The 23,789-nt window shown below is 45.8% G+C and overlaps 1 protein-coding gene and 1 long non-coding RNA gene across 4 annotated transcripts in view; one reads left to right on the forward strand and one right to left on the reverse strand.

Moving 5' to 3' along the window:
• LOC119856359 (stimulated by retinoic acid gene 6 protein-like) overlaps positions 1–21,222 on the forward strand; it is a 34,472-nt gene extending 13,250 nt beyond the window's left edge. For both annotated transcript variants that reach the window (XM_038403761.2, XM_043514835.1), the window contains 12 exons: positions 2,328–2,456; positions 5,360–5,430; positions 6,079–6,190; positions 6,894–7,047; positions 8,916–8,991; positions 12,029–12,110; positions 13,747–13,795; positions 13,892–14,009; positions 16,657–16,776; positions 17,604–17,767; positions 19,179–19,325; positions 20,831–21,222. In XM_038403761.2, the coding sequence (XP_038259689.1) occupies positions 2,328–2,456; positions 5,360–5,430; positions 6,079–6,190; positions 6,894–7,047; positions 8,916–8,991; positions 12,029–12,110; positions 13,747–13,795; positions 13,892–14,009; positions 16,657–16,776; positions 17,604–17,767; positions 19,179–19,325; positions 20,831–20,967 (1,359 nt within the window). In that variant the 3' untranslated portion in view covers positions 20,968–21,222. The remainder of the gene's footprint in view (positions 1–2,327; positions 2,457–5,359; positions 5,431–6,078; positions 6,191–6,893; positions 7,048–8,915; positions 8,992–12,028; positions 12,111–13,746; positions 13,796–13,891; positions 14,010–16,656; positions 16,777–17,603; positions 17,768–19,178; positions 19,326–20,830) is intronic.
• LOC122460276 lies at positions 7–23,789 on the reverse strand. 2 transcript variants are annotated; one of them, XR_006281487.1, is made up of 3 exons: positions 23,706–23,789; positions 3,386–3,542; positions 7–1,201 (listed from the first exon to the last, which is right to left on the reverse strand). It is a non-coding gene; the product is annotated as an uncharacterized LOC122460276 (long non-coding RNA). The 2 variants fall into 2 exon arrangements; XR_006281488.1 differs by lacking the exon at positions 3,386–3,542.

The raw sequence follows: 23,789 nt of genomic DNA on the forward strand, positions 1-23,789 counted from the left end.
TGTGTATGATGCCACCTGGGGCACTTTAGCAACAGAGATTTAACTAAAAAGCCAAATAATCCAACCAAAAGTTCAATCCACTGCTAAGGAAAATAAATGTGTTCAACATCCTTCCCAGAAGATGCCTAGCCTGGGGTTTGGAGGGGCCACCGAGAGGAGTAAATGCCACAGATAGGGTCCCCAACTGAGAAAGCCCTTATGCCGAGAGCTTCCAGACAGAGGAAGAGGAAGAACCCTAGAGCCATGCACAAAAATGAGCATGTAATTGCCCACCTAATTTGCACACCTAGTCCTGTGACTGCATGTGCAAATCAGATATCTACACAGGCTCTTGGACTGTCAGAGGTCAGATTATCCCCCCACATCCAAAAATATATAGTGTGCATGCCAGGACTTTGATTCTCCAAAGAAATCAGGGCTCCCACCCTTGGGCCTGATCCACATGGAGCCTCATTGACTTCAGTGGGTCTCTGCACCAATGTAAAGGGTTTGCTAGCATGGATACAGTTGCAGGATTGGGGTCACGGTGGGCACATTGTATGTGCCTGGAACTAGGGGTCTCAAGTGGAGAACCTGGCTAAGAGGGTTTAAACTCAGGCCTGAGCACACTTCCCGTCTGGTCTGCCTGGTGTGATTGGGTAAGATGGTGAGACAGCCTCGCAGATCTGGAAAATGGCTGTGAGCACTAGTATTTTGAACTGAGCACAGAGCCTGACAAAAAGCATCACAACTGTGTAGAGATATGCATTTGCGTTCCCCAAATTCTGCCCACTCTGTAGGTTAAGAAATAAGTAGTTGTGCAGCATCAAACTGTTGGTGTCTGTGATGGAGCCTCACTTCCTTGAGTGCCTCGCACAAGGGACAGGCTGCCCTGTCTTCTGGGGCTGAGAGTACAGTGCATCTGCAAGACACAAAAACCTCGGCACTAACAGCTGAGAGCCCAGTTCCAGCATGACAAAAAAGGATTTCCTTCTGAGGGCCAGTGCCCTGTCATGGGCTAGTCCAGTGCCTTGTTCCTGAGTAGTCCAGCCTAGGATGTGGGGAGGCCCTCAGTGGTGAGGCCAGGCCTTGCTAGCTGGGTTAGCTACCTGGGAGCTGGGGAACTACAAAGTCCAACTGTGTCCAGTACATGCAGTAGAGAATCCCCATCACAACAGTGTCCTCAGTCTCATCTCTGTCCAGAGACACGGTACTGGGCTGACTGCAAATAGACTGAGATTTACAAATAAATATATTTACACTAAAACAAACAGGAAGGGCTACAAGAACAGTTCCAATTCCCCTCTTCTCCCCCAACAAGACAATATGCTGTGCTGCCAGCTAACCCTGGATCTTGTATGTCAAGGTTTCTTAGCTTTTAAGGCTAGAAGGGGCAATTATGATCAGCTCGTCTGACCTCCTGTATGGCCCAGGTCAGAGCCTTTTACTTGGGAATTCCTGCATCAAACTCAGAACATATGGTTGAACACGAGCAGACGTTGTAGAAAGAGACTGGCAGTCTTGATTTAAAGACATCAAGTGATGGAGATTCCACTATGTCCCTTGGGAATCTGCGCCAATGGCTAGTTACCTGCCTTGTCAGAAATTGTGCCCCATTTTTAGACAAGTGACCCTTGCTCCCCATTCTCCCTCTTCCCTCATCCTGTCACAGCAAACCCTACGGGTGCAGAGGGAGCAGCAGTGACTTTAGGCGCTGATCCTGTAAGGCACTTAAGCACATGTATAAGCCCATTCAGATCAATGGGAATTGATACGTGCTTAAGTGTGCTGCTGGATCCGGGTCTTTTGGCCAGTTTTTTTACAGGTATTTAGATGCCAGAAAAGGCAGAGAGTGGCATTTTCAAAAGCACCGAGCACCCAAATCTTGCCTTTAGTGCTCTTGTCTCCACCCAGCAGTAAGCACCATCACGGGATGCAGAGGGAACAATCAGAGCTCTGACGGGGGAAAAGCCTGCACATTGTTGCCGTCGCTGGGCTATGCTGAGCACTTGTATCCCAGGGTGATGAGTGTGGTACAAATGCGAGAGAAGCAGGGAGGCAGACAGGCCTGCTGACATCTCGCTCTGGTTTGGCGGTGGTGGCTTTGTATAACAAAGATGGTGATGAGCCACAGCTTGTGGAATGCGACTCCCACAGACCACGAGGCAGAGGAGATAGAAGTCACCCCACAGGGGGACATGTTCCTCTTTAAGGGGGCACCCTGATGTCCGGCTGCACATTGCTCGAGAGTGTCTGTGCCTGTCCTTCCCTCTCCGCTCCATACTCTTTGGACTTATCCCACCATCAAGAGTTCTATGACATTTGTACATTCGGCTTTCCCTACCCAGGTGATGGGAGACTATGAGAAGATCATATTTTATGGGCCTTCCCTGTTCTGTCTGGTTTTCCTACTGGGCCGCTTTGCCCTGATGTTTGTGAAAGCACTGAGGGTTCGATTAAAGATGGATGTGTCAAGTGTGAGTATTCCAGGGTAACTGCTTCCAGTTTATTTATCTCTTTCTCCCCTTCCCAGGAAAACTCCTTCCCTGATCCCTGGGATTAAGTAGGATTTAACCAGTGCATAGACTTTGTGCTGGTGCACCTCTGCACCAGGGTGAATTTCACCTTTAGCCAGTAACAAGAATTGATTTCACACCAGAGATCTCGGCACATTTCTACAAATCACCACCCACCTGACTTAAAACATGGAAGAGCATCTCCCCCTGCAAGACCCCATGGACTCAAGGATGGACTTCAGACTACTAGCCACCCAAGTAATTACCCAGGGTGCTGGGCAGGCTAGTATACTGCATTCCATGATTGCAGTGTAGACATACGTAGAGTTACATGGGGTGAGCACCCCAGGAGCCTGGCCATTTGTCTCTTTGTGCTATTCCTGCCTTTGTCTTTCATTTCCTCATCAATATTTCCTATGCCTCTCGCTCCTCCCTCGTTTTATCTCTCGCTCCCAGTGCCCTGTGGTGTGTGAGTGTGAATCAGCGTCTGGGCAGCAGCACTGGGCAGCTATTTCTTCCTTGTATGTTCCTGCTGACAGGAATGTTGGGTCTTCCCACATCCCTTCCCTTTCATTCTCTCCTCACCTCCCTTGGCAAGGCCCTAAGACAGCAGAGAAAGGCAATGGGTGCCTGTCTTGTTTCCTGTCACCCTTCATCATGTCCACCAGCTTCCAGCTGTGACTCTCCATAATGACACTCCACACAGACAGGGGGAACATAACCCTGGGCTTTGACAGGAGGACAATGACTGGCTCCATCTTAAAAGCAAGAGGCTTGTGCTGCGTTTTCTTTCCCTCCCCTCTTCTAGCACATTCCATTGTCTCTGAGCCTGGAAACTCATTAGCCCCACTAAAGGGCAGGCAGGAGGAACAGAGCTGTGTCACACAGACCTTCCCAAGGGACTCCTGCTGCAGTGTGGCCCTTCCTCGCCAGAGCAGGGTGTCTGCTTACTGAGCTCCCCATCATGGCCAGGGGTTGCTTTGCAGGTGCTCTGTGTCAGGATCCCAACAAGGGCAGTCAGGGCCAAGGGACAGAGCAGGAACAAACCTGAGGCTGGGAGTAGCAGAGAAGTTCATAGTCAGGTTCCAAGCCAGGGTCAATACCAAGAGTCAGAGTCAGGAGGCAAAGTCCAGAACAAGTCATGGTCAAAGCCAGGAATGCAGGAACAGTCATGGCAACTACACAAGAGCCACACAGTTGCTTGGATGCTGCCTGGAATGGCATTTGGGTTTACACAGGGCAGGGAGCCAATCAGGAGCCATGAGGCTGCTATCTATCAAACCTTTGAGGAGGAATGTCCCATCGTCTGTGTCCACAGCAAGTCATGGGCAATGGAGCGCAAGCTGGTTATAGCTGCTGCTGGGTGGCAGCCTGGAGATGCCAACTGCTTGGCAGCTCTGCACGCCTGGGCTCTAGAATGATCTTTATATTCTGCCCCTCTTGGCCCCCTCAGAACTCCACACAGTCTCTCTTGTGGCTAACACATTCACCCAGTCCTGGATTAATAACAGGAAAGGTTCAAATAATCCTCAAGGTCCTTAATAACAAAAATGATTCAGAGTCCCCAAAATAAAGTCCATAACACAAAAGTTTATAGTCAGCCCTTGTTCTTCTGTCACTCACAGAGCTCCTCGGCTATCCCAGTCTGCTTCATCCAGCTTTGTTGTCCTGTCAGCCACGCCATGCATCTTCCTGCTGCTCTTTGTAAGGAATCCCCGATCCAACCTAGGTATACCTCTTCAGTAATCAGGTTGTCTGACCCCAGGCCCTCCCACCAGGTGTTAAGGGTTGAGCCCCTGTTAGCCACACCCTTCTCCCTATGGCTGCCAGTGTAAGCGTGGTGGGTTGCACTCACCTCTTGAACACCCCATTGCCAGCTGAGTCTAGTGCTGCCATTCTCTTCGGCTCCCTGCACCCCTGCAGGTGTCAGCCTACCTCTACAGGTCTTCTGTGGCTCAGCCTCCAGCCTCACATCTCACACAGTCCAAAACCCCTTCTGGGGGGTAACAAACTCAAAATAGAAGCAGTTCCTTGCCCATCAGGGCCAACTGTAAACAAACTAGTTTCTGACCCATCTGGAATTGAATTGGCAGGGTCCTTCTGAACTCCTGCCATAGCTGGTGGGCAGCAGTGAGCCCTGCCTGGCCTGGGTCAGGTCCTTTTGCTGCAGCCTAGAGAGCATCCCTCCTCACTCCTCTGGCTCCAGCAAGGAACTGACTTGCTGACAGTAGGCAGCTCCTTGGTTGGCTGTTGTTGGTCCCCAGCCCTTCTGGCTGCTGCAAAGCCAGATCTCCCTGGTTCCCCAAATGGCTGTTCTTTTCCTCTCAGAGAACTGTTTCCTGGGGTGGGGTGCAGCAGAGCAGTGGGGCCACCAGTAGGAGGCTGCAAAAGCCTGATGTACCTCCATCCCAGTAAGGTATCTTCATAACTAAGATCATCAGAACATAAGAATGGCCATACTGGGTCAGACCAGTGGTCCGTCTAGCCCAGTATCCTGTCTTCCAACAGTGGCTAAAGCCAGGTGCTTCAGAGGGAATAAACAGAACAGGTAATCATAAGGTGATCCATCCCCTGTTGCCCATTCCCAGCTTCTGGCAGCAGAGGTTTAGGGACACCCAGAGCATGGGGTTACATCCCTTCCCATCCTGGCTAATAGCCGTTGATGGACCTATTCTCCATGAATTTATCTAGTTCTTTTTTGAACCCTGTTATAGTTTTAGGCTTTGCAACAACCACTGGCAAACTGGCCTAATACAGCACCCACAAGGCAGCACTGGATCTATATGTTTGAATCTGCTGTCTCTTCCCTAGTGGAATGAAGAACATTCTTTGATATGCTGACAATCCCTGTTCCTTTAAAACAGCAGGAAAATCATTTTCTGGAGGTGCATCAGGCTCAGCATGTCAAGCGTCTGGTCAGGAAGCCCCCAGAGCGGTGAGCACGGCATCTTCATTTCAGACCTGGAACACCAAGCCACAGAGAGTTCAGATTTGGTTCTGATGAGCTTCTAAATCTGCTGCTACTTTTGACTGACATGCACACCGGGGGCCTGCCTGCTCACCTTGGGTGAGCCAGGGACCAGGCATGTTCTCTAGCCACTGGGAGGATCCCTGATCATCCATGATGGGCCTGCCCCATCTCCCCTCTGAACTGCATCCGTAAGCAGTGCACTAGAGCACTCTGTCTCCCATCTCCTTCACCTCAGACTCAAAGCCACCTACCCCATAGTCAGGTGTCCCTATCTGCCAAGCCAGCATGCAGCAGGTGGGAGGGGGCTGCCCTTGCAGCAGAGGCTGTGGGAATGTGGAGGATCATGATGTGAGCCCCCAGTGGCTTTGTGCTGGAGAGCAGGTAGGCTGCTGAGAATGGGTGTGCAGGAGAAAGACTGGCTTCTGTTTGGGTCAGGTGAGGCCTCTCCAGACGTGCCCAGTGGGAGGGAAGATTGGGTTAGGAAGGTGCAGTGTTTTTATGGAGAGAGAGGGAACTATGCTGGAATAGGTTTTGGGCCTTGAAATGCCTCTAGTGTCCCTGTGGCATCACTGAACATTTCAGATCTGTTTGTCCATCTTCATCCATTAACAGGCAGGCTCGGAAATCTTGGTTCCAGCGCAAGGTGTACGAATGGGACCCATGCTTTCAGTTCCCAGGCAGAATGATTGGCACATCTGCGCTAGCCTTAATCTGCCTGTACATTGTAAGTAAATTGCACACTTGTTTCCTGAGAAGAATCGCCCCAAATGGAGCACAATGTCACACAGCCCTTGTGTGCTTTGTAAGGATTTCAATCCAGGTTGTTGAAAAACAGCTCTCCCATAAATCTCTGCCATTAAACTAAGCAAGGACTGTCTATGCATTTAACAGAGCCATTGGCTCCATTAAGACCAGAATCCATAGTTTACTGGCTCCCTAACCAGGGTACCTTCCAGCTAGGCCAATAGGTGTTTGGTGGGAGTTTATCTTGTTCATGATAGGTTGCTTGAGATGCAGGCAGGAGAGAAAAGGCTGCCAAGTATGTGTGTGTCACATGAAATACATGATACTCATGTGTGACTGTGTTTATATTATGTTGTTCCCTGTGAATACTTACAAGTTTGCTTAATTCTAGGCATCCTGGTCTTCCTCAGTGTCTGGTTCAAAATCAGTGGAGATTAACTCCAACAACATTCTTTGAAGGACAAAATTGGTCTACATCCACTTGCTGTCATTTAAAGGTTAAGATGACTCCCCACATATGAAAGGCAATATGTGTTTAAAATCAAATGTAACAGGTCAGATTCCCATAGAATCACACCAGGGATTAATGTGTTCCCATGTGATTAGATGACATGTAGTGTTATTCTCCAGAAGTGGCCAATGACAAGATTGCTAAGCTGCTGTTTTTATCTATTTCTCCTCAGTTTATTGTTATTGAGTTTTACATTTACAAGCAATTCTCTCAAGAGCTGAAGATATTGGATCAAAGATTTGAAGAGCTTGTTCATTCTAGCAATGGCTCAGAAGTACTTGTACCAGCTGTCCTGCAGCTGAAAGAGTTTATTAATGTCACTGAAGGTACAGAGATGTCATTTTTTTAAAGGTGGAATGACTGTGATACATTTTAAAAAAGCAGACTGAACTCATAGTTCTTAAGGCTGAGCCAAAGCCCATCCTGGTCAATTGGACTCCTTCCAGGATTTTGACACATTAGTTCCAAATGGGAATGAAAACAAAAAAAATACTTCCCATAAAATGAAATGAAAACAAAAATCATTTTGGGTCCATTGAGATGGAAAATGTCATTTCAAAACTGACATTTTAAATTTAAAGAAAATTTAAAAAATCAAAAATTCAAAATGAAAAGTCATTTCAAAATGAAGAATTGAAACAGTCGACTCTGAAAGTGTGGAAATGGAATATTTTAACACTATCAAAATGCTTTTTTCCTAGTTTCTCCCCTCCCCGCAATCAAAATGTCATGAAAATCGGCTCATTCCCACAAAAGTTTTGGTTCAAAAACACATCATTTTCTGATAGAAAAACTTTCAACTGGAAAAATTTTGACCAGCTCTAGCTACATACTTAGTCATAGAACCATAGAATCATAGAAGAGTAGGACTGGAAGAAACCTCAGGAGGTCATCTAGTCCAACCCCCTGCTCAAAGCTGGACCAACCCCAACTAAATTATCCCAGCCAGGGCTTTGTCAGGCCGGGCGTTAAAAGCCTCTAAGGATGGAGATTCCACCACCTCTCTAGGTAACCCATTCCAGTGCTTCACCACTCTCCTAATGAAATAGTGTTTCCTAATATCCAACCTTGACCTCCCCTACTGCAACTTGAGACCATTGCTCCTTGTTCTGTCATCTGCCACCACTGAGAACAGCTGAGCTCCATCCTCTTTAGAACCCCCCTTCAGGTAGTTGAAGGCTGCTATCAAATCCCCCCTCACTCCTCTCTTCTGCAGACTAAACAAGCCCAGTTCCCTCAGCGTCTCCTCGTAAATCACATGCCCCAGACCCCTGATCATTTTCCTTGGCCTTCGCTGTACTCTCTCTAATTTGTCCACATTCTTCTGTAGTGGGGGGCCCAAAACTGGACGCAATACTCCAGATGTGGCTTCACCAGTGCCGAATAGAGGGGAATAATCACTTCCCTCAATCTGCTGGCAATGCTCCTTCTAATGCAGCCCAATATGCCATTAGGCTTCTTGGCAACAAGGGCACACTGCTGACTCATATCCAGCTTCTCATCCACTGAGCCCAAGTGGAAAGCGGCTAAGAGTCTGAAAGCTGCCTATGATTATTTGTAAAATGAATTGGAGATCACAGTCTAGTTTCTAGTGGACAATTTTCCATGTTGCAGAACGCTTCATCACAGCTAATGTGAATTGCAATTGTTACCTTTATCAGTTTGCTACCTCAGCAGAGAAACTAAGGACTGAATGAACATGGAGACTGAGCTGCATGTTAGGAGAGTAATGTAGGAAATCCTGCACTTCCAAGTTTTGACATGTGAGAATCCAGGATATTTGTTCTGCCCAATATAAATTTGGGTTTGAATACATAATTCTGATCCAGGGCTTTGGTTTGGGCTCAACTCTATAATTAAATGATTAACAAATAATCAAAGCATTTCTGAGTGACTGGGTAGTATAGGCAAAAAGTGTTCCAAGTAGAAATGTGTCCAAGCAGTGACACTGGAGGTTTTCAAAAGGAGGCTGGATAGCCATCTGTCTTGGATGGTTTAGACACAACAAATCCTGCATCTTGGCAGGGGGTGAGACTAGATGACCCTTGTGATCCCTTCTAACTGTATGGGTCTATGATTCTATGTGTACAAAATAGCTGTGAACTTTGTGCTGAGTTAAAATACTTTTGTAATCACGTCATGTGAGCTGCGGAGAAAACATTCTGAACAGATGGTTGCTTTTCTTTTTCTCCAGGTGTTTGGATTTTCACCACCTTTGCTGCCTCCCTGACTTGTGTAAGCTACGTATTTCACATCTTGGCCTGCTACAGGTATGGACATGCAATAGATTATCAGCAGATAGTGCTCAATTCTCAGAGGGTCTGAGAATCCTCAAGTACCATGGAGTTTATTGGGAGTTGAGGACACTAGTCAACTCAGCACAGGCACTTGACAGCTCCCAGGATTGTCCCCTCCTCGGGGGTTTTCAACCTTCTTCTTTCTGAGTCCCCCCTCCATGCTATAAAAACTCCATGCGCCGCCTGTGCCACAACAACTGTTTTTCTGCATATCCAGTATATTAAAAGCCAGGGCTGGCATCAGGATGTAGCAAGGAGGGCAATTGCCCAGGGTCCCACACCAAAGGGAGCCCATGAAGCTAAGTTGCTCGAGCTTTGACTTCAGCCCTGGGTAGCAGGGCTCAGGTTTTAGCTTTCTGGGGCACCTGGCATTGACCACTTCGGAAGACAGGATACTGGGCTAGATGGACCTTTGGTCTGATCCAGTATGGCCTTTCTTAGGTTCTTTATGTTCTGTCCTAGGCCCCAGCGAGTCTAACGCTGGCCCTGCTGTCTGGTTTATTTTGGCGGATTCCCTGAAACCTGCTCATAGCCCCCAGGGGGTCCCAGACCTCTGTTTGAGAACCATTGCCCTAGAACTCTATTCTCCATTCCATCAGCACTCAGTGGGAAGTGTCTCTATTATCTACCCTGAGCTCCACACAGTTCTAGGCCCTGATGGGTAGCAAAGACACATCGGTCCACACAATTCTCCAATTTTATATAATTTATTAACTAAGCTAAATAACTCAAGATAAAACACAAACTAATCAAATTAGAACAAAGTGGGTTAATATTGAAACATCAGTTTAATCTAATTATCAGGTTAATTAATCCAAACTGCACAACAATTCCTTGCAAACTTTATTGAATCATGTGGGAAGGGCAGCAGACCTTGTCTAGCCATACGCCTTGGAAAAACAGGGCATGATTTATTTCAGTGCTAATTGATAGTTACTGATATTCCAGACAAACAGCTGATACGGGCAGGAAGAAATCTCTCGCAGGTTGAAATAAATATTAGATGACAGCTCTGATGCTACGTGAAACAGACTGCACAAAATATACGTGTTAGATAATAGCCAATGTCTCCCTACACAGTATAGGGTTGTACCAGACATTCCAATACAATTCAGGATAAAACAGCTTGTTAAATTTAACTAGCAAACAAGAAGTTTCTCAGGATTTAAACACACACCACTCAACCCATAAAATATGAGTGTGCCATGAGCCTATTGAACCATGAGCAATTAGGCCTTGAGCCTATTGAACCTTATTCCAGGCCACATGCACACTGTCAGCTGCTAGAGTTAAAAGGACAAGGGTGAGAATGCCAAGGTGGAGGTGTCCCTCTACTAATAAAAATTGAAAAAAAACAAACCACAAAACAAAATCCTTATCAGGTTGATACTTATGCATGATCTTTGCTGTGACTTCTGTGGTTTCATTCAGTTTCAGGAAATTAATATGTGGTTGGAAAGATTAGCTGGTGGTTTTTTTGGCTAACTCAACAGACTTGCTGACTGGCTAGAGCTGGGGTTCTCAAACTTGATTGCACCATGACTGCCTTCTGACAACAAAAATTACTACACAACCCCAGGAGAGGGGACCAAAGCGTGAACCCACCTGAGCCCTGCTGCCCAGGGCTGAAGCCCTTGAGCTTTGTTTCTGGCCCCAAATGGTGGGGCTTGGGCTTTGGCCTCGGGCAGTTGTGCTCGGGCTTCGGTTTCTCCCTACATCCCAGCAAGTCTAACACCAGCCCTGACGACCCCATTAAAACAGGTTCACAACCCACTTTGGGGTCCCGGCCCACAGTTTGAGAACTGCTGGGCTAGAGGTTGCTTGCCTGAAGATGCCAAATCTTGGATGGTGTGTGTTGCTGGACTCTGGCACCTCAGTGGCTGTCTGAGAAAGGGAAGGAAGCACAAGCCTTTTGACAAGCCTGGTGGCCTCACCACACTAGAGGCTATTAGTCAGAAGCAATGGCTTCTTCTTTTCCTTCCATTTTTTTGATGATGGTGGCCTGACTGATTCCTCTCCGTTGGAACTCCTCTTCTACTCTGGAGTTTCTTGGCAAAGCAGAATGGGGCATTCCCCCTCTGAAGTCATAAACATCACCCAGTGGGGCTGGATTAGGTCACCTTTATGCAAATAAAGAGATTTTCCTTGCCAGTAAGCATTGGCTTAGAAAATCAATCAGTCAGCAGACCTCAAAATATTTTGAGACATTTTAGGAGATAAGATCAACTTTTCCTGGTTATGGGTCAGTCCACAGAGATTATCTCAACCATCCCATACAAGTTCCAACTCAAGAACCCAAAATAAATTGGAAAAAGTACAGAGCTAGCAAAATGTTGCAACTGAAATAATAGAAAAAATCAATCATTCATCTTCATTCAGCCATACACATAAAACAAAGTTATTTACTCTAAGATTAAGTAAGAGACCTTAGTCTACAGACAGATACTTCTCTTTTTGTATATTGGTACTCAGCAGCTATCAGCAGTTTAACTTTAAACAGGAGTTTTGACACACACAGTCTTGGTGAAAGGTTACACTTTATCTCTGTCAAAGTAAAATGTCTTTTACTTTGGAAATCACAATTTTGGATTCAATTTTCATATAAGGCCCCTGTTGTAATTATAGTGCTCTTAGCCTGTATGTAGACCAGATTCTATTTTACAGATGTACTACTGAGTCTTAGATAGGTAAAACTCCTACTGAAGCAAAAGATAAGCCTTCAGTGTTGTATATTGTATTGAGTTGTAATAAATCAAAACTTGTGCTTTGGGGGCATGCCCAATAACACACAATGTTTGCCATTCTTTCACCATTGCTCCCCTTGGCTCCGTGTTTATTGCATTAATCCATGATGCCTTTAGCTCTAGATTGCTGACCCCTTTGACATTCAGTCAAATCATCTGATATAGCTCCTCTGTGATCAAACAGTCAAACAAAGTTATTGAGTGAATAAAATCTCCAATGTATTTGTGTGAAACTTTTTTAAACTAATTTTGACACCTTTATTCAGAAAACACATGAAGCGGCTGTGGGCAGGGGAGAAACATTTCCTTCCACTAAGATCTCGTGAGCCTGCTTCTTCTCAAAGCGTGGTAAGTTCTCATTGCTTTTCCCCAAAAGTTCCCAGCCAGTAGTTCTGATCCACTAACACTTGGAATTCAGTGGGACAACTCGTGAATGTAGTTTACACGTGCTCTCCAGTATTTTGCAAGAGGAGGCTATAGTTTTAATGGGTCAGTGCAATATTCATGGGCCTGATTCTGGAGCATGCTAATCTCATTGTATGATGGCTTCACACTGTAAAACTAATGTAAAAGGCTTCTATGACAGATTTGTGCCGTCGATCCAGCGAGTAATGTAGACAAGCCCTCAGGGGGTGGCTGAGCGACGTAAGTTATACCAACATAACCTGTAGTGTAGACAAGCCCTGAGAGGCAGTAAGTGGGTCAATGGAAGAATGCTGTCTACACTGGGGGTTAGGTCGGTGTAGCTATTCTCTCGGGGTGTGGATTTTTCACAGTCTGGAAAGACACGGCTCTGCTGATGTAAATCTTCAGTGCAGACCGGCCCTCAGTCTAACACTGATATCTCTCATAACAAGCTGTCACAGGAACTTGATTCTGATCACCACTAAGTGCCCTACATTTGTTTATTATTGCCATTGTGTAAGGACCAGGAGATAATCGCTCCTGGCTATGCAGTGATCGCCTCATGCTGCATTCACACCTCCAGAGCTGACATGCGGTAAGGGCACTGTCAGCTTTTCAGGGAGGGATAGAGCAGAGGAGAGCCTCTCACTGACTGCACCCCTCAACTTTGCACTCCACAGATGAAAGCTGCCCCTGAGCAGTAGCAGTTTATTATCTGGTACAGACAATGTCAGTGGTTTGGTTTGTCATTCAGAATGATGAAGCTGTCTCCCAAAGAACAACAGAAATGGCATCTTTTCAAATCAACTTTGTACTAAACATAACAAACGACAATCCTTACTCAGTGGACATTGCCATCCAGGAAAGTGAGGGTACTAGAACATGGGGTGACTAACACCGCATCACTTAGTCTAACAGTTAAATAAGCAAATGCTCCATTAATTAGGACACAAATAGTGCTATTTGTGTGCTTACAGTTAAGCATATTGTATGTTTGCAGGACTGGAGCTTTACTCTGCATAGAAGTGAATTGGAAAACAATTCTTGTCCCTATTTTCTTCAGACATGTTCTAACAGTTATAAAGGCAGTTTTGTGGGTAGAATTCTGGGTAAATGTAGTTTTGTTCTGTTCCCTTGTGTAAGTTGTGCAGGAGTCCAAGCCAAGCTCCTCTGATCTCCTTCCACTTTCAGCACATACTTCAGTTCACTTCTGCACCTTTCCTGTATGTTCAATGTAGCCCTGGGGTCTGCGATGAAGGGGTGTGGGAGGGACACTGGAATGGATTCCTGGTTGCCCTGCACGTTGTCCAGTGACTTACCCAGTGCAGAGTGGGGGTAAACTGTCACCAGTCAGAATGGGATCAATTCACACCCATTTTGCACTCACTCCGCACTGGTGTGAATGCTGAACAAGGTGCAGGACAGTGGAGAATTAGGCCCTGTGATTGAAATGTGGCATAAAGGAGCCAGCAGGATGAAGTCCAGAATCAGGACCTAAGAATGTATTTTGTTTCTCTGATCAAACATGCAGCAATTCCAACGTCATAAACTTCTGTCCTTCTCCTTTTTTTAAACTCAGGCAGCAATAGCAAGATACTCTGGTTGGCAAATTGCATACATATTATGGGGTACGTTACAAGCCTTCAGCATAAGCATACATTCAACCAAAATTGGAGCGGTTGCCCTTTTCCTCTGTAGTAAGAAATGTATTTTCTCTTTTCCAGGCTACCTGATCATTCATGTGGTGCAGTGTCTGTTTGGTGTAATGATCATGTACAGTTTTGTTTTGCCAATACAGCATGGCCAAGGGCTGGAAGTGGCCAAAGGTTTGGGAATTGGGATGTAAGTGCATTGTTTTCACACATTTCTGGTGTTATCTGACTTTCTTTGCACTGATTTAGATTTACAGGTCTATAAAATAACAAGAGGTACCTATCTGAAAACAGTAGCTTCCAGTGACAGATATTTAGGCTGTGTCTACATTACGGATCTTAGAGCAGCGCAGCTGTACTGCTACAGTTGTGATGCTGTAAGGTCTCCTGTGTAGCCGCTCTTTGCCGGCAGGAGAGAGCTCTTCTGGCAGCATAGTTAAACCACCCCCAACAAGTGGCATCAGCTATGTTGGCAGGATTGCCTCTCCTGCTGATGTAGCGCTGTCCACACCAGCACTTTTGCCAGTGAAACTTACGTCGTTCGGGGGGACAGTTTTTTTCACACTGCTATTGAATAACCCTGCCACATGACATAAATTCTGCATTCTCCTTAAACATAGCCCCAGCAGCCCTCCTCTGAAGATGTGCCATGCAACCTTTCCCAAGGTCAGCAGATCTTTAAACTTGCTTTCCCTGTGGGGACTTTTTGAGAGGTTTGCAATCTTAGCACATTGTCTGTTTTCCCATCTTAGGGGAAATGCTGACTATGAGGGAACTGGCTGGCAATGGATAATCAAAGGGTGAAAAAGCATAAGAATACAAGCTGAGCCAAAATGCAATCCATTGTCCACAATGTTCCTCCTTCATCTTTAACGCGGACAAGGAGGTCCCAGCAAGCATTACTCCATTTTGATCTAATGTCCTGACTGCTCAATCTAAAGGAAGCATTCCATCCTGGGACCTACAATCTCCGTGGCCCAGATCTCTGCATTAAAGATCAGCCAGCCACACTCTTCTCTTAAGTGTGTCTCCCAGCCTCCCGGCAAGTAGCCGGCACTGTCCTCAGTTTGGCAAAGATTGGGTATCGCTGTTTCAAGGCTTCATAAGATATAACAGTTGATTCCGCTTCCTGAAGGCAGAGCCACCAGCCCACCTATATGGGTCTAGGGTCTGCCTTTTTGTAATCTGTCTGGGCCAACTAGACTCTTTTCCCCACAATCTCAGGAATCAGGGTGTCATGTTAGAAAAATTTGAGGGTGGAGGGGGGCAAAATTGTGTCAGCACGGGAAAAATTAAATATGATTATATTATATCCTGCAAAGTCGGGGGAGGCAGGGGGTGGGAGTGGAAGACATAATGGAGCTTATAGACCTATGAAAAATCTGGGAGGGACAAACCAAGATCTGGGGGTGGCGGCAACAGCCCTTCTTGCCCCCCAGCAAATGAAGCCTCTGTCAGGAACTCCCTACAGGACTCTATTAGTCTCCTGAAGCCACTCGCTTCCTGGAATCCCAGAAATCTGTGCAGAGGGCGGTCTCTTTTGGTTTATTATCTTCAGCCAGTTGGTGACTGCAGACAATAAGACCAGTAGCCACAGAATTTGAATGAGCAGTTATTAAAAAAAAATCATAACAAGGCTTATTCTGTGAGCGTTGTAAAGCAGGAGGACAATTTTATATCTTAGTAAGAATTAAAAAGGACTACTAGGACAGTATGTGCACTGCTACTAGGTGGGATGGATATTACCCAGGCCACACCTCCTCTGTGCTCATTTTGTGCTCTGAGAAGTGCAGCTAGATTCTGATACCCCTTATTCCCATTGGGCCAGATTTTCTGGTTTGCTAAGGCCACTTCGGGCCTTAAAGCTACCAAACATAAGCAGGTAGAGAATTCCCCCTGCACAGGTGAGCTCTCCAGTGGGGTTAAAGGTGGTGGGCAGCAGTTCTGATACCGATTGTGCCAGCTGCGCACCCCCACCCTCAGCATAACATGAGGGAGACGGTGTCTTAGTGGAGTTCTTGGGGTAGGAGGGAGGTATGGCAGAGTGGAGCTTTGCTACACATGATTCTCCGCTGGCCTATGGTCCCTGAGGAACCGTATGGCAGTTGCATAAGTTACTGCTGGTCCTGTGCCACTTTTCTTGTGCCAGAACCAAGTGGCTGAGGATCAGGGAGCAGCAACTGGCTCCCTGCAGCCTCCCCCTTTCAACTGGAGAATCTGCCCCTTTGAATCGCACCTTACACCTTGAGCACCCTTCTGCAGCCAGTGGAGCTATTTGCAGTGAGATACTACCCCGTGAGTAAGGGTATCACAATCTGGGCCATGCAGAGAGTCAGGAAGAAATTCCACACAGGATAGAGCAGTGGTTCTCAACCTTTTTTCGTTCACAGACCTCTGAGAACAGAATGGAGGCCCAGACCTCTTTGGAAATCTATTCTCTTTACATACAGTTGAATTCTGGTCAGTCCATTTTCAATCTAAGTCCTTTGCGGACCCCTTAGACATAGTCCGTGGACCCTGGAGGGTGGCGGGGGGCTGCAGGTCACAGGTTGAGAACCTCTGAGATACTGCACAGGTAAGTGCATGATGGCAGTGCAGCATCTTCCTCTACACCTGTGCAAAGTGGGCACAAAACCCTACAAAACAGAATGGGGGCATTTCATGCCTGCTTTGCTCTTCCTTTGCACAGGGCAGTGGGGAATCAGTCCCAGGGGCTGGCAATCAAATGCAGGTCTCCCATCCCATTGCCCAGGGGCTCTAACAGGCTATATTCCCAGCTCCTTTCACCACAACATACATATTACAAGGGTCGTTTCTCTTTTCCTTTTCCATTACAGTCTTACAGTTGGGATTGTCACAGGGCTCATGATATTACAAATCAAAATCGCTGCGAGATTTTTCCTTCAGCCAAAGATCTTGCCAGATGATAAGCAGAAGCCATTAGCTCTCAATAACAGGTTAGTGGTAAGAAAGAAACAGCCCTTATGGTCTTGCGTCCTCCAGACAAGGATCTCCTACCGCATGGGGCTTTTCATACAAAGATCTATGTCTGCATGGACAAACATCAACTAATGTAAGTACAAGTAGACAGAGAGGATTGAGCCACAGAATTTGGTTCAGGGTCTGAATTTCAAACACCATGCACCTGGGAGTGTGTGAATATCTGGACCAAATCCAAAAGTAGTAAGGTGGGGTAAGGTATGCAGTGGTGAGTGGGGATTGTAAGTGAAGCTACAGGGTCTAGCAAAAGGGAAGGGGGGAGTGGGCCCTAAAAGTCTCTCCTCATCAAAAAATTGCAGGCCCTATACTTCTGTGAGTGCAAGGACTCCACAAGCTCAGCACCAAGAATCTTAGGTTGCCAACTTTCTGACTGCAGAAAAACAAACGCCCTTGCCCCGTCCCTTCTCCGAGGCCTCACCTCCCTCTCACTCCATCCCCTCCTTCGTTGCTCGCTCTTTCTCACCCTCACTCATTTTCATTGGGCTGGGGGTTGGGGCGCAGGAGGGGGTGAGGGCTACGGCTGGGAGTGCAGGCTCTGGGGTGGGTCTGGGGATGAGGGGGTTGGGGTGCAGGAGGGGGCTCTGGGCTGGGACAGGGGGTAAGGGTGCAGGGATCTGGTGTGGGGCCGGGGATAAGGGGTTTAGGGGTGGATCAATATCTAAAACTTTTGTGTCTTTGGTCAATCTCTGTTAGTTCCTTGTGAGCTGTTGTGGCATACTGAAGCCCCAAACCAAACCCATGATTGGGCACTCAGTGTGAAAGTGGATGTTCCCCTCTTTTGCAGGAAAGCTTTCCACAACTTCAATTACTTTTTATTCTTCTACAATGTGCTCCTGGGCCTGGGGGCTTGTTTGTTCAGACTGCTTTGCAGTGTCCTGTTGGGAACTTGGCTGATTGCACGGATAGACAGGACTATAATGCAGAAAGGGTATGAAGCTGCTGACATGGGTAAGTGTACGAAACGTCAGAGCATTGCATGGATAGCTTGTATGCCATTTGGTGGCTCTCTCAAAAAGAATATTGGAACTTTTCAAGCAAACATCTGATGTATCTACAGGGAACCACTTCATGCCCAACACACCTGCAAAGGAGCAAGGCAGAATATAGTACTAGCCATACTGAGGCTGTACATGGCCAGGGCCTTGGCCTCCCTACATGTATCCAAAAGCTAATAGTGTAACTAATCCTGCTTGTTTGAATCCAAGATCTTCCATTCTAAAAGCACATGCATCTAGTACCTGATTAATGTAACTGGAAGATGCTGCACTCTTTAACCTCTTCCATTGTTCAGACAGTAGACGGGGACAAAGACCCCTCATCTCCTAGAGTGGTTTACATTAGCAGCCACTATGGTGAGCACATGATGCTCCTTCTTGGAGCAATGTACAGCATGCTCTGGCTCCATCATAGATATTATGGTGATGGGTGCGATATAAAACAGTGCATGAAGAATAGCTCAGTTACTCTACTCAGATGTTGCCACTCCACTTCTCCCAGGATTTTGTCCTTGGATTTTTTTAATATTAAAAACTACACAAAGATGTAAACCCTGAAGCATATATTCTGCCCCTCCGCAATGATGGGTTTGAACCAATTATTGCCATGTATTGGTTTGAAGCTGGAGGTGTATATTATATGACTATTTTTCCCCCACTGACATTTTCAAAAAGGGGAAGCTTCCGAAGAATAAAGCTCCAAGAGGGGAGTTTTCTTTTAAAATGTAGAATCAGTAATTTATTTGTGGATTGGACTTGTGAGTTTAGGGTACAGCTCATCAATATATTTATTGCTCTTTGCTTATTAATTTTCGGAGACCAGATCGCAATTGATTAACTATTCCAAAGGCCTGGTGTGTTCACAAACACATTTGAGTTGAGGGTTGTTTACAAACTCTTTGTAGTTAGTATTCAGACTGTCCTTGATATTCAGAATTTTCTGTTTGAGTGTTGTGACTAGCCACTTAAGTCACTTGGTATGGTTTCTGTTTCCTGATTGGATGGCCTAACTTTTATAAACTACTACTGCTCTGTTAAACAAATATTGTTTCTTTTTTTATTTCTTTTTGGAATGAAAGAATCCTAACTCTTCCAGTGCCCCCACCCCTCAAGATGTGGAGCAAGCACCACCCAACCTGTCAAAGGCTACCTACATCCACACCTTGCCCAGGGAGGACTTGTGTTGAAAAGCTTTTGGCTGTATATGAATGAAGAGCCTGAGGCTGCATTCTTTGTTCTCACAAATGCCTACTGATTTGAATGGGAGTCATAGGTTCACAAAGAATGCAGTACTGGGCCCGCCGTGTAGAGAGAAGGGAGTTAAGCTGCATGACTCTGTAAATGTATCCCTTTTTTTAATGCAGGATTCAACACATGGGTTGGTATGATATTTATGGACCACTACCACAATAACCCCACCCTCCTCTGCTTTTGTCACATTCTTCTGGCCGGAACCACTGAGAAAAAACTGCAGAAATCCATCAAATATTATATCTTCAATAATATATCAAGTAAGCACTTTGACTGAAGTATTAACATATATGCCACTTAACTGAGTACTATGAGCTATTTAACTCTAAAATTATATTACTCTTTGGGAATCCTTTATCTCTGACCTCCCTCTGCTTCCCATGTTGATGATCAGATGCAAGGTATGAGAACTGATAGATCCTGTCATATTATCTCAGCACGCCTAAGTGCAGAAACTATTCTTATTCATATGCAGTAAAGAGACATTTCTGCTCAATGTTACATGGGTGCAACTGAGTTGAAGTCAATCAGACTTCACATGTGCATCTGAAAGATTAGCCCTAAGGCCCACAAAAATGGCCTGTAATCTTATGACCATAACCCTTTATTGAATCTTGCTATGCTCTTTGTTTTATACAAAGGGTCATATTTGGGAGCCGGTGTCTTCAAGTTAATGCATGCAGTGAAGGTGAAGCTGTTGGCCCTCAGGTGGAGGAAGGATATTAATCACTTGTTTATCAAGTGGTGCTGACAATGTTCTGAACTAAATTCTCTTCTCACTTACACCAGTGCTATTCCACTCAAGTCAATGGAGTTACCCTGGTGTAAACAAGAGGAGAATTTGGTCTCATGTCTTTTGGGTCAGCTAAAAGGTCAAGGGGTGACTTGATTACAGTCTATAAGTATCTACATGGGGAACCATAGGCGCTGACTCCGAGGGTTCTCCAGGCCTGGGGAAAAATTAGTGAGTGCTCTGCACCCACTGGCAGCCAAGCTCCCCTCCCCACCTCCCCCTCACCTCACCTCACCTCACCTCGACCTCCTCCCCTAAGCGTGCTGCGTCCCCGCTTCTCTGCCTACCTCCTAGCGCTTGCCGCTGCAAAACAGCTGTTTCGAAGCGTAACAAGCTCTGGGAGGCAGGGGGGAGGAGCAGGAATGCAGTGCACTTAGGGGAGGAGGCAGAGAAGAGGCGGGGCTGGGGCGGGGATTTGGGGAAGGGGTTGGAATAGGGGTGGGATGGGGTGGAGTCAGGGCGTGGCCAGGGACAGAGGGGGGGTTGAGCACCCACCGATGCCAGCAAAAGTCAGTGCCTATGTGGGGACCAAATATTTAATAATGGGCTCTTCAGTCTAGCAGAGAAAGATCTAACAATCCAATGTCTGGAAGTTGAAGCTAGACAATTCTGGCTGGAAATAAGGTGTACATTCTTAATGGTGAGAGCAATTAATCATTGGAACAGTTTATCAAGGGTCATCATTGACAATTTTTAAATCAACATGGGATGTTTTTCTAAGAGATCTGCTGTGGGAATTATTGTGGGGCAGGTCTCTGGCTTGTGCTATACAGGAGATCGGTCTAGATGATCCCAATGGTCCCTTCTGGCCTTGGAATTTATGAATCTTCAGTGGGTGTCTATTGATATAACTCCACTGATACCAGTTGAGCAGCTGGTCATTAGTTTTTGAATTACAAGAGAAAAAGAAGTGAAGTGTGTTGATTTAAAAAGAAGTGGAGTGTGCTGAGTTCTGTATTTATTTCATTTTAGAACCCAGAGTGTCAACCAGAGCCAGGACACGGTGGTTGCTGCTCTACACCCTTCTCAACAACCCCAGGCTCATTGAACTCAGGAAGCTTAACGTGCAGTCTGGTGCCAGTGATGCGCCACCGAACCCCTGTGTCTAGCTTACTCTGCAGGTGGAAACTGGAAGATTCTCAAACAGCTGGTGACTTGCCTCTTAGGACTTTCAGAAGATGGAGTTCTATTTCAGAGCTATACTCTATGAGCAGTTAGGGCTCTCAGCCCTGGTATGACAGGAGAGCTGTGGGAATGGATGTCCAGGAGCACTTGTTGTCATTAGTTGTTGTGCGTTACATTTGTTTCCAATAGACAGCTGTGAATTGTATTAAATCACTATAAACCCCAGCAACATTTTCATTGTTTTAAACCAAATAGAGATACATTGGTTTTGGCCAATATTTCCTTGACTGTGTGGGGTCAAGGATCATTCTTCTCTCATTTTACAAGTATGCAAGTTCAAGGGGACAGAAATGAATTTCCACATTGAATACAAGGCTCCAGTGTGAGTTTGTTTTTACAGCCTTGCCTCCCACAGCAAGCACAACTTTTATTTGTCCTAATTCCCAACTGTGCCAGAGCCTATGCAGGGACTAATGAATGTGCAATGAACTTTGAAACACCAGCACTGAGTTTGAAAAAGTTACAATTCAGCTGACAACAAAGTAGCTGACAACTGATGCCTCACTTCCTAATAACTTTTAGTTACCGATTGGAGACAAGATGGGTGAGGTAATGTCTTTTATTGGACCAACTTCTGTTAGTGAGAGAGACAAGCTTGCAAGCTTACACAGAGCTCTTCTTCTTTATAAAAAGAAAAGGAGTACCCGTGGCACCTTAGAGACTAACAAATTTATTAGAGCATAAGCTTTCGTGAGCTACAGCTCACTTCATCGGATGCATTAGACTGGTCTGCTCAGAGGAGTTGTCAAGGTTCCTTCCCCACTCTGAACTCTAGCGTACAGATGTGGAGACCTGCATGTAAACCGCCTAAGCTTACTTTTACCAGCTTAGGTTAAAACTTCCCCAAGGTACAAACTATTTTACCTTTTGCCCTTGGACTTCCACTGCCACCACCAAACATCCGGGTTTATTTTTGAGAAAACATTGTTTGGAAACGTCTTTCCCCCCAAAATCCTCACCAAAACCTTGCACCCCCCCTGCCTGGGGAAGGCTTGATAAAAATCCTCACCAATTTGCATAGGTGACCACAGACCCAAACCCTTGGATCTTAAGAACAATGAAAAAAGCATTCAATTTCTTACAAGAAGAATTTTAATAGAAGAAAAGGTAAAAAGAATCACCTCTGTAAAATCAGGATAGTAAATACCTGACAGGGTAATTAGATTCAAAACACAGAGAATCCCTCTAGGCAAAACCTTAAGTTACAAGAAAGACACAAAGACAAGAATATTCATTCTATTCAGCACAGTCTAATTTCTCAGCCATTTAAAGAAATCATAATCTAACGCATATCTAGCTAGATTACTTACTAAATTCTAAGACTCCATTCCTGATCTGTCCCCAGCAAAAGCATCACACAGACAGACCCTTTGTTTCTCCCTCCCTCCGCTTTGAAAGTATCTTGTCTCCTCATTGGTAATTGTGGTCAGGTGCCAGCGAGGTTATCCTAGCTTCTTAACCCTTTACAGGTGAAAGGATTTTTCCTCTGGCCAGGAGGGATTTTAAAGGTGTTTACCCTTCCCTTTATATTTATGACAGGAGTGAATCAGCTTCTCTGATACCAAACCACTGAGCTGTGATCAGCACAAGAATGCTTATGTTTTCCTGTCACGCTTCCTCACCCTGAGATGGTCAAGATAGGAAATTATCTATCACCTTCCTCTAGTCAAGCTGTTGCAAGTGGTGGGAAGAAGGTCCCCTTCTTCTGAAAAGCCTATCACACTCTTTCTCCAAGCCATTCTACTTCTATCTACAAATGCCTATCTTAATTCTTCACTGACTTCCGGTCCTCTTCATGCCCCTTTATGGTATTCAATGTTCTGTTTCTACCCACACATATCTGAGCAGTCCCCAGCTCCTCAATACCACCGAGGAGCTTCAACAAGTCCTTAATGACATACAAACCTGTATCCAAGGATGATGGTTAATTCCATGCCTAAAAGTTAAAGTCTTTTCCACAGCTACCTTTATAGTCCTAACTTAACATGTTGCTTTTTAGATCATCATCATGACATAACAGTTCTTAATAACTATTGATATTTATTCATATCACAGTAATACATGAGGGCCCCAATCAAACATTGTCACCATTGTGGTAAATGTTGTACATACACATAGTGAGAGGGAGCCGCAGTCCTTGAAGAGCCTACAATCTAAACAGGCCAGCTGTCTCCCATGCACCTCCTCAGGGCTTATGGTCACACTGTAGACAACTTGCCTCAGCGTCCCCTCCTGGACTATTCAAATAAACTTCACTTTAGGCTTTTTCTTGGTCAAAAATACCTCTCCTTGGGGGTCTGGGTTTATTAATATAAAAGAGTACAAATAAAACTCAACATCTCCCCAAAACAAAGTCCATACATAACCCAGTTTTTCTCTTTCTCCTCCCAGACCTTCCTGCCTGGGGCCTTTGCTCTCTCTCCCAGGCCTCACTGCCCACAGAGCTTGTCTCACTCTGTACCACAACTTCCCAAGCGCCCACTCCCCTCTTCACTGCACCTTCCTGCTCCTTTTATGCTCTCAGGTGGGGCTCTTGAGTCCCAGTGTTAAATCCTGTCCCCATTGAAGTCACAGCAAGTCATAAGGACATCCTTCGGCTCCACAAGAACAGCAAACATTGTAGACAATATTAGTTCTGAATCAGGAAAGGAAGATGACATACCTATAGCTGGAGCTCTGCCAACGTATTGTCTCTGCAGACGCCCACCTCCACAGTCATTTGCCTGAGATCACAAGCCAGGAAGCT

Source organism: Dermochelys coriacea, chromosome 5, assembly GCF_009764565.3.
Source record: "Dermochelys coriacea isolate rDerCor1 chromosome 5, rDerCor1.pri.v4, whole genome shotgun sequence".
In the NCBI taxonomy this organism is placed as follows: domain Eukaryota; kingdom Metazoa; phylum Chordata; order Testudines; family Dermochelyidae; genus Dermochelys; species Dermochelys coriacea.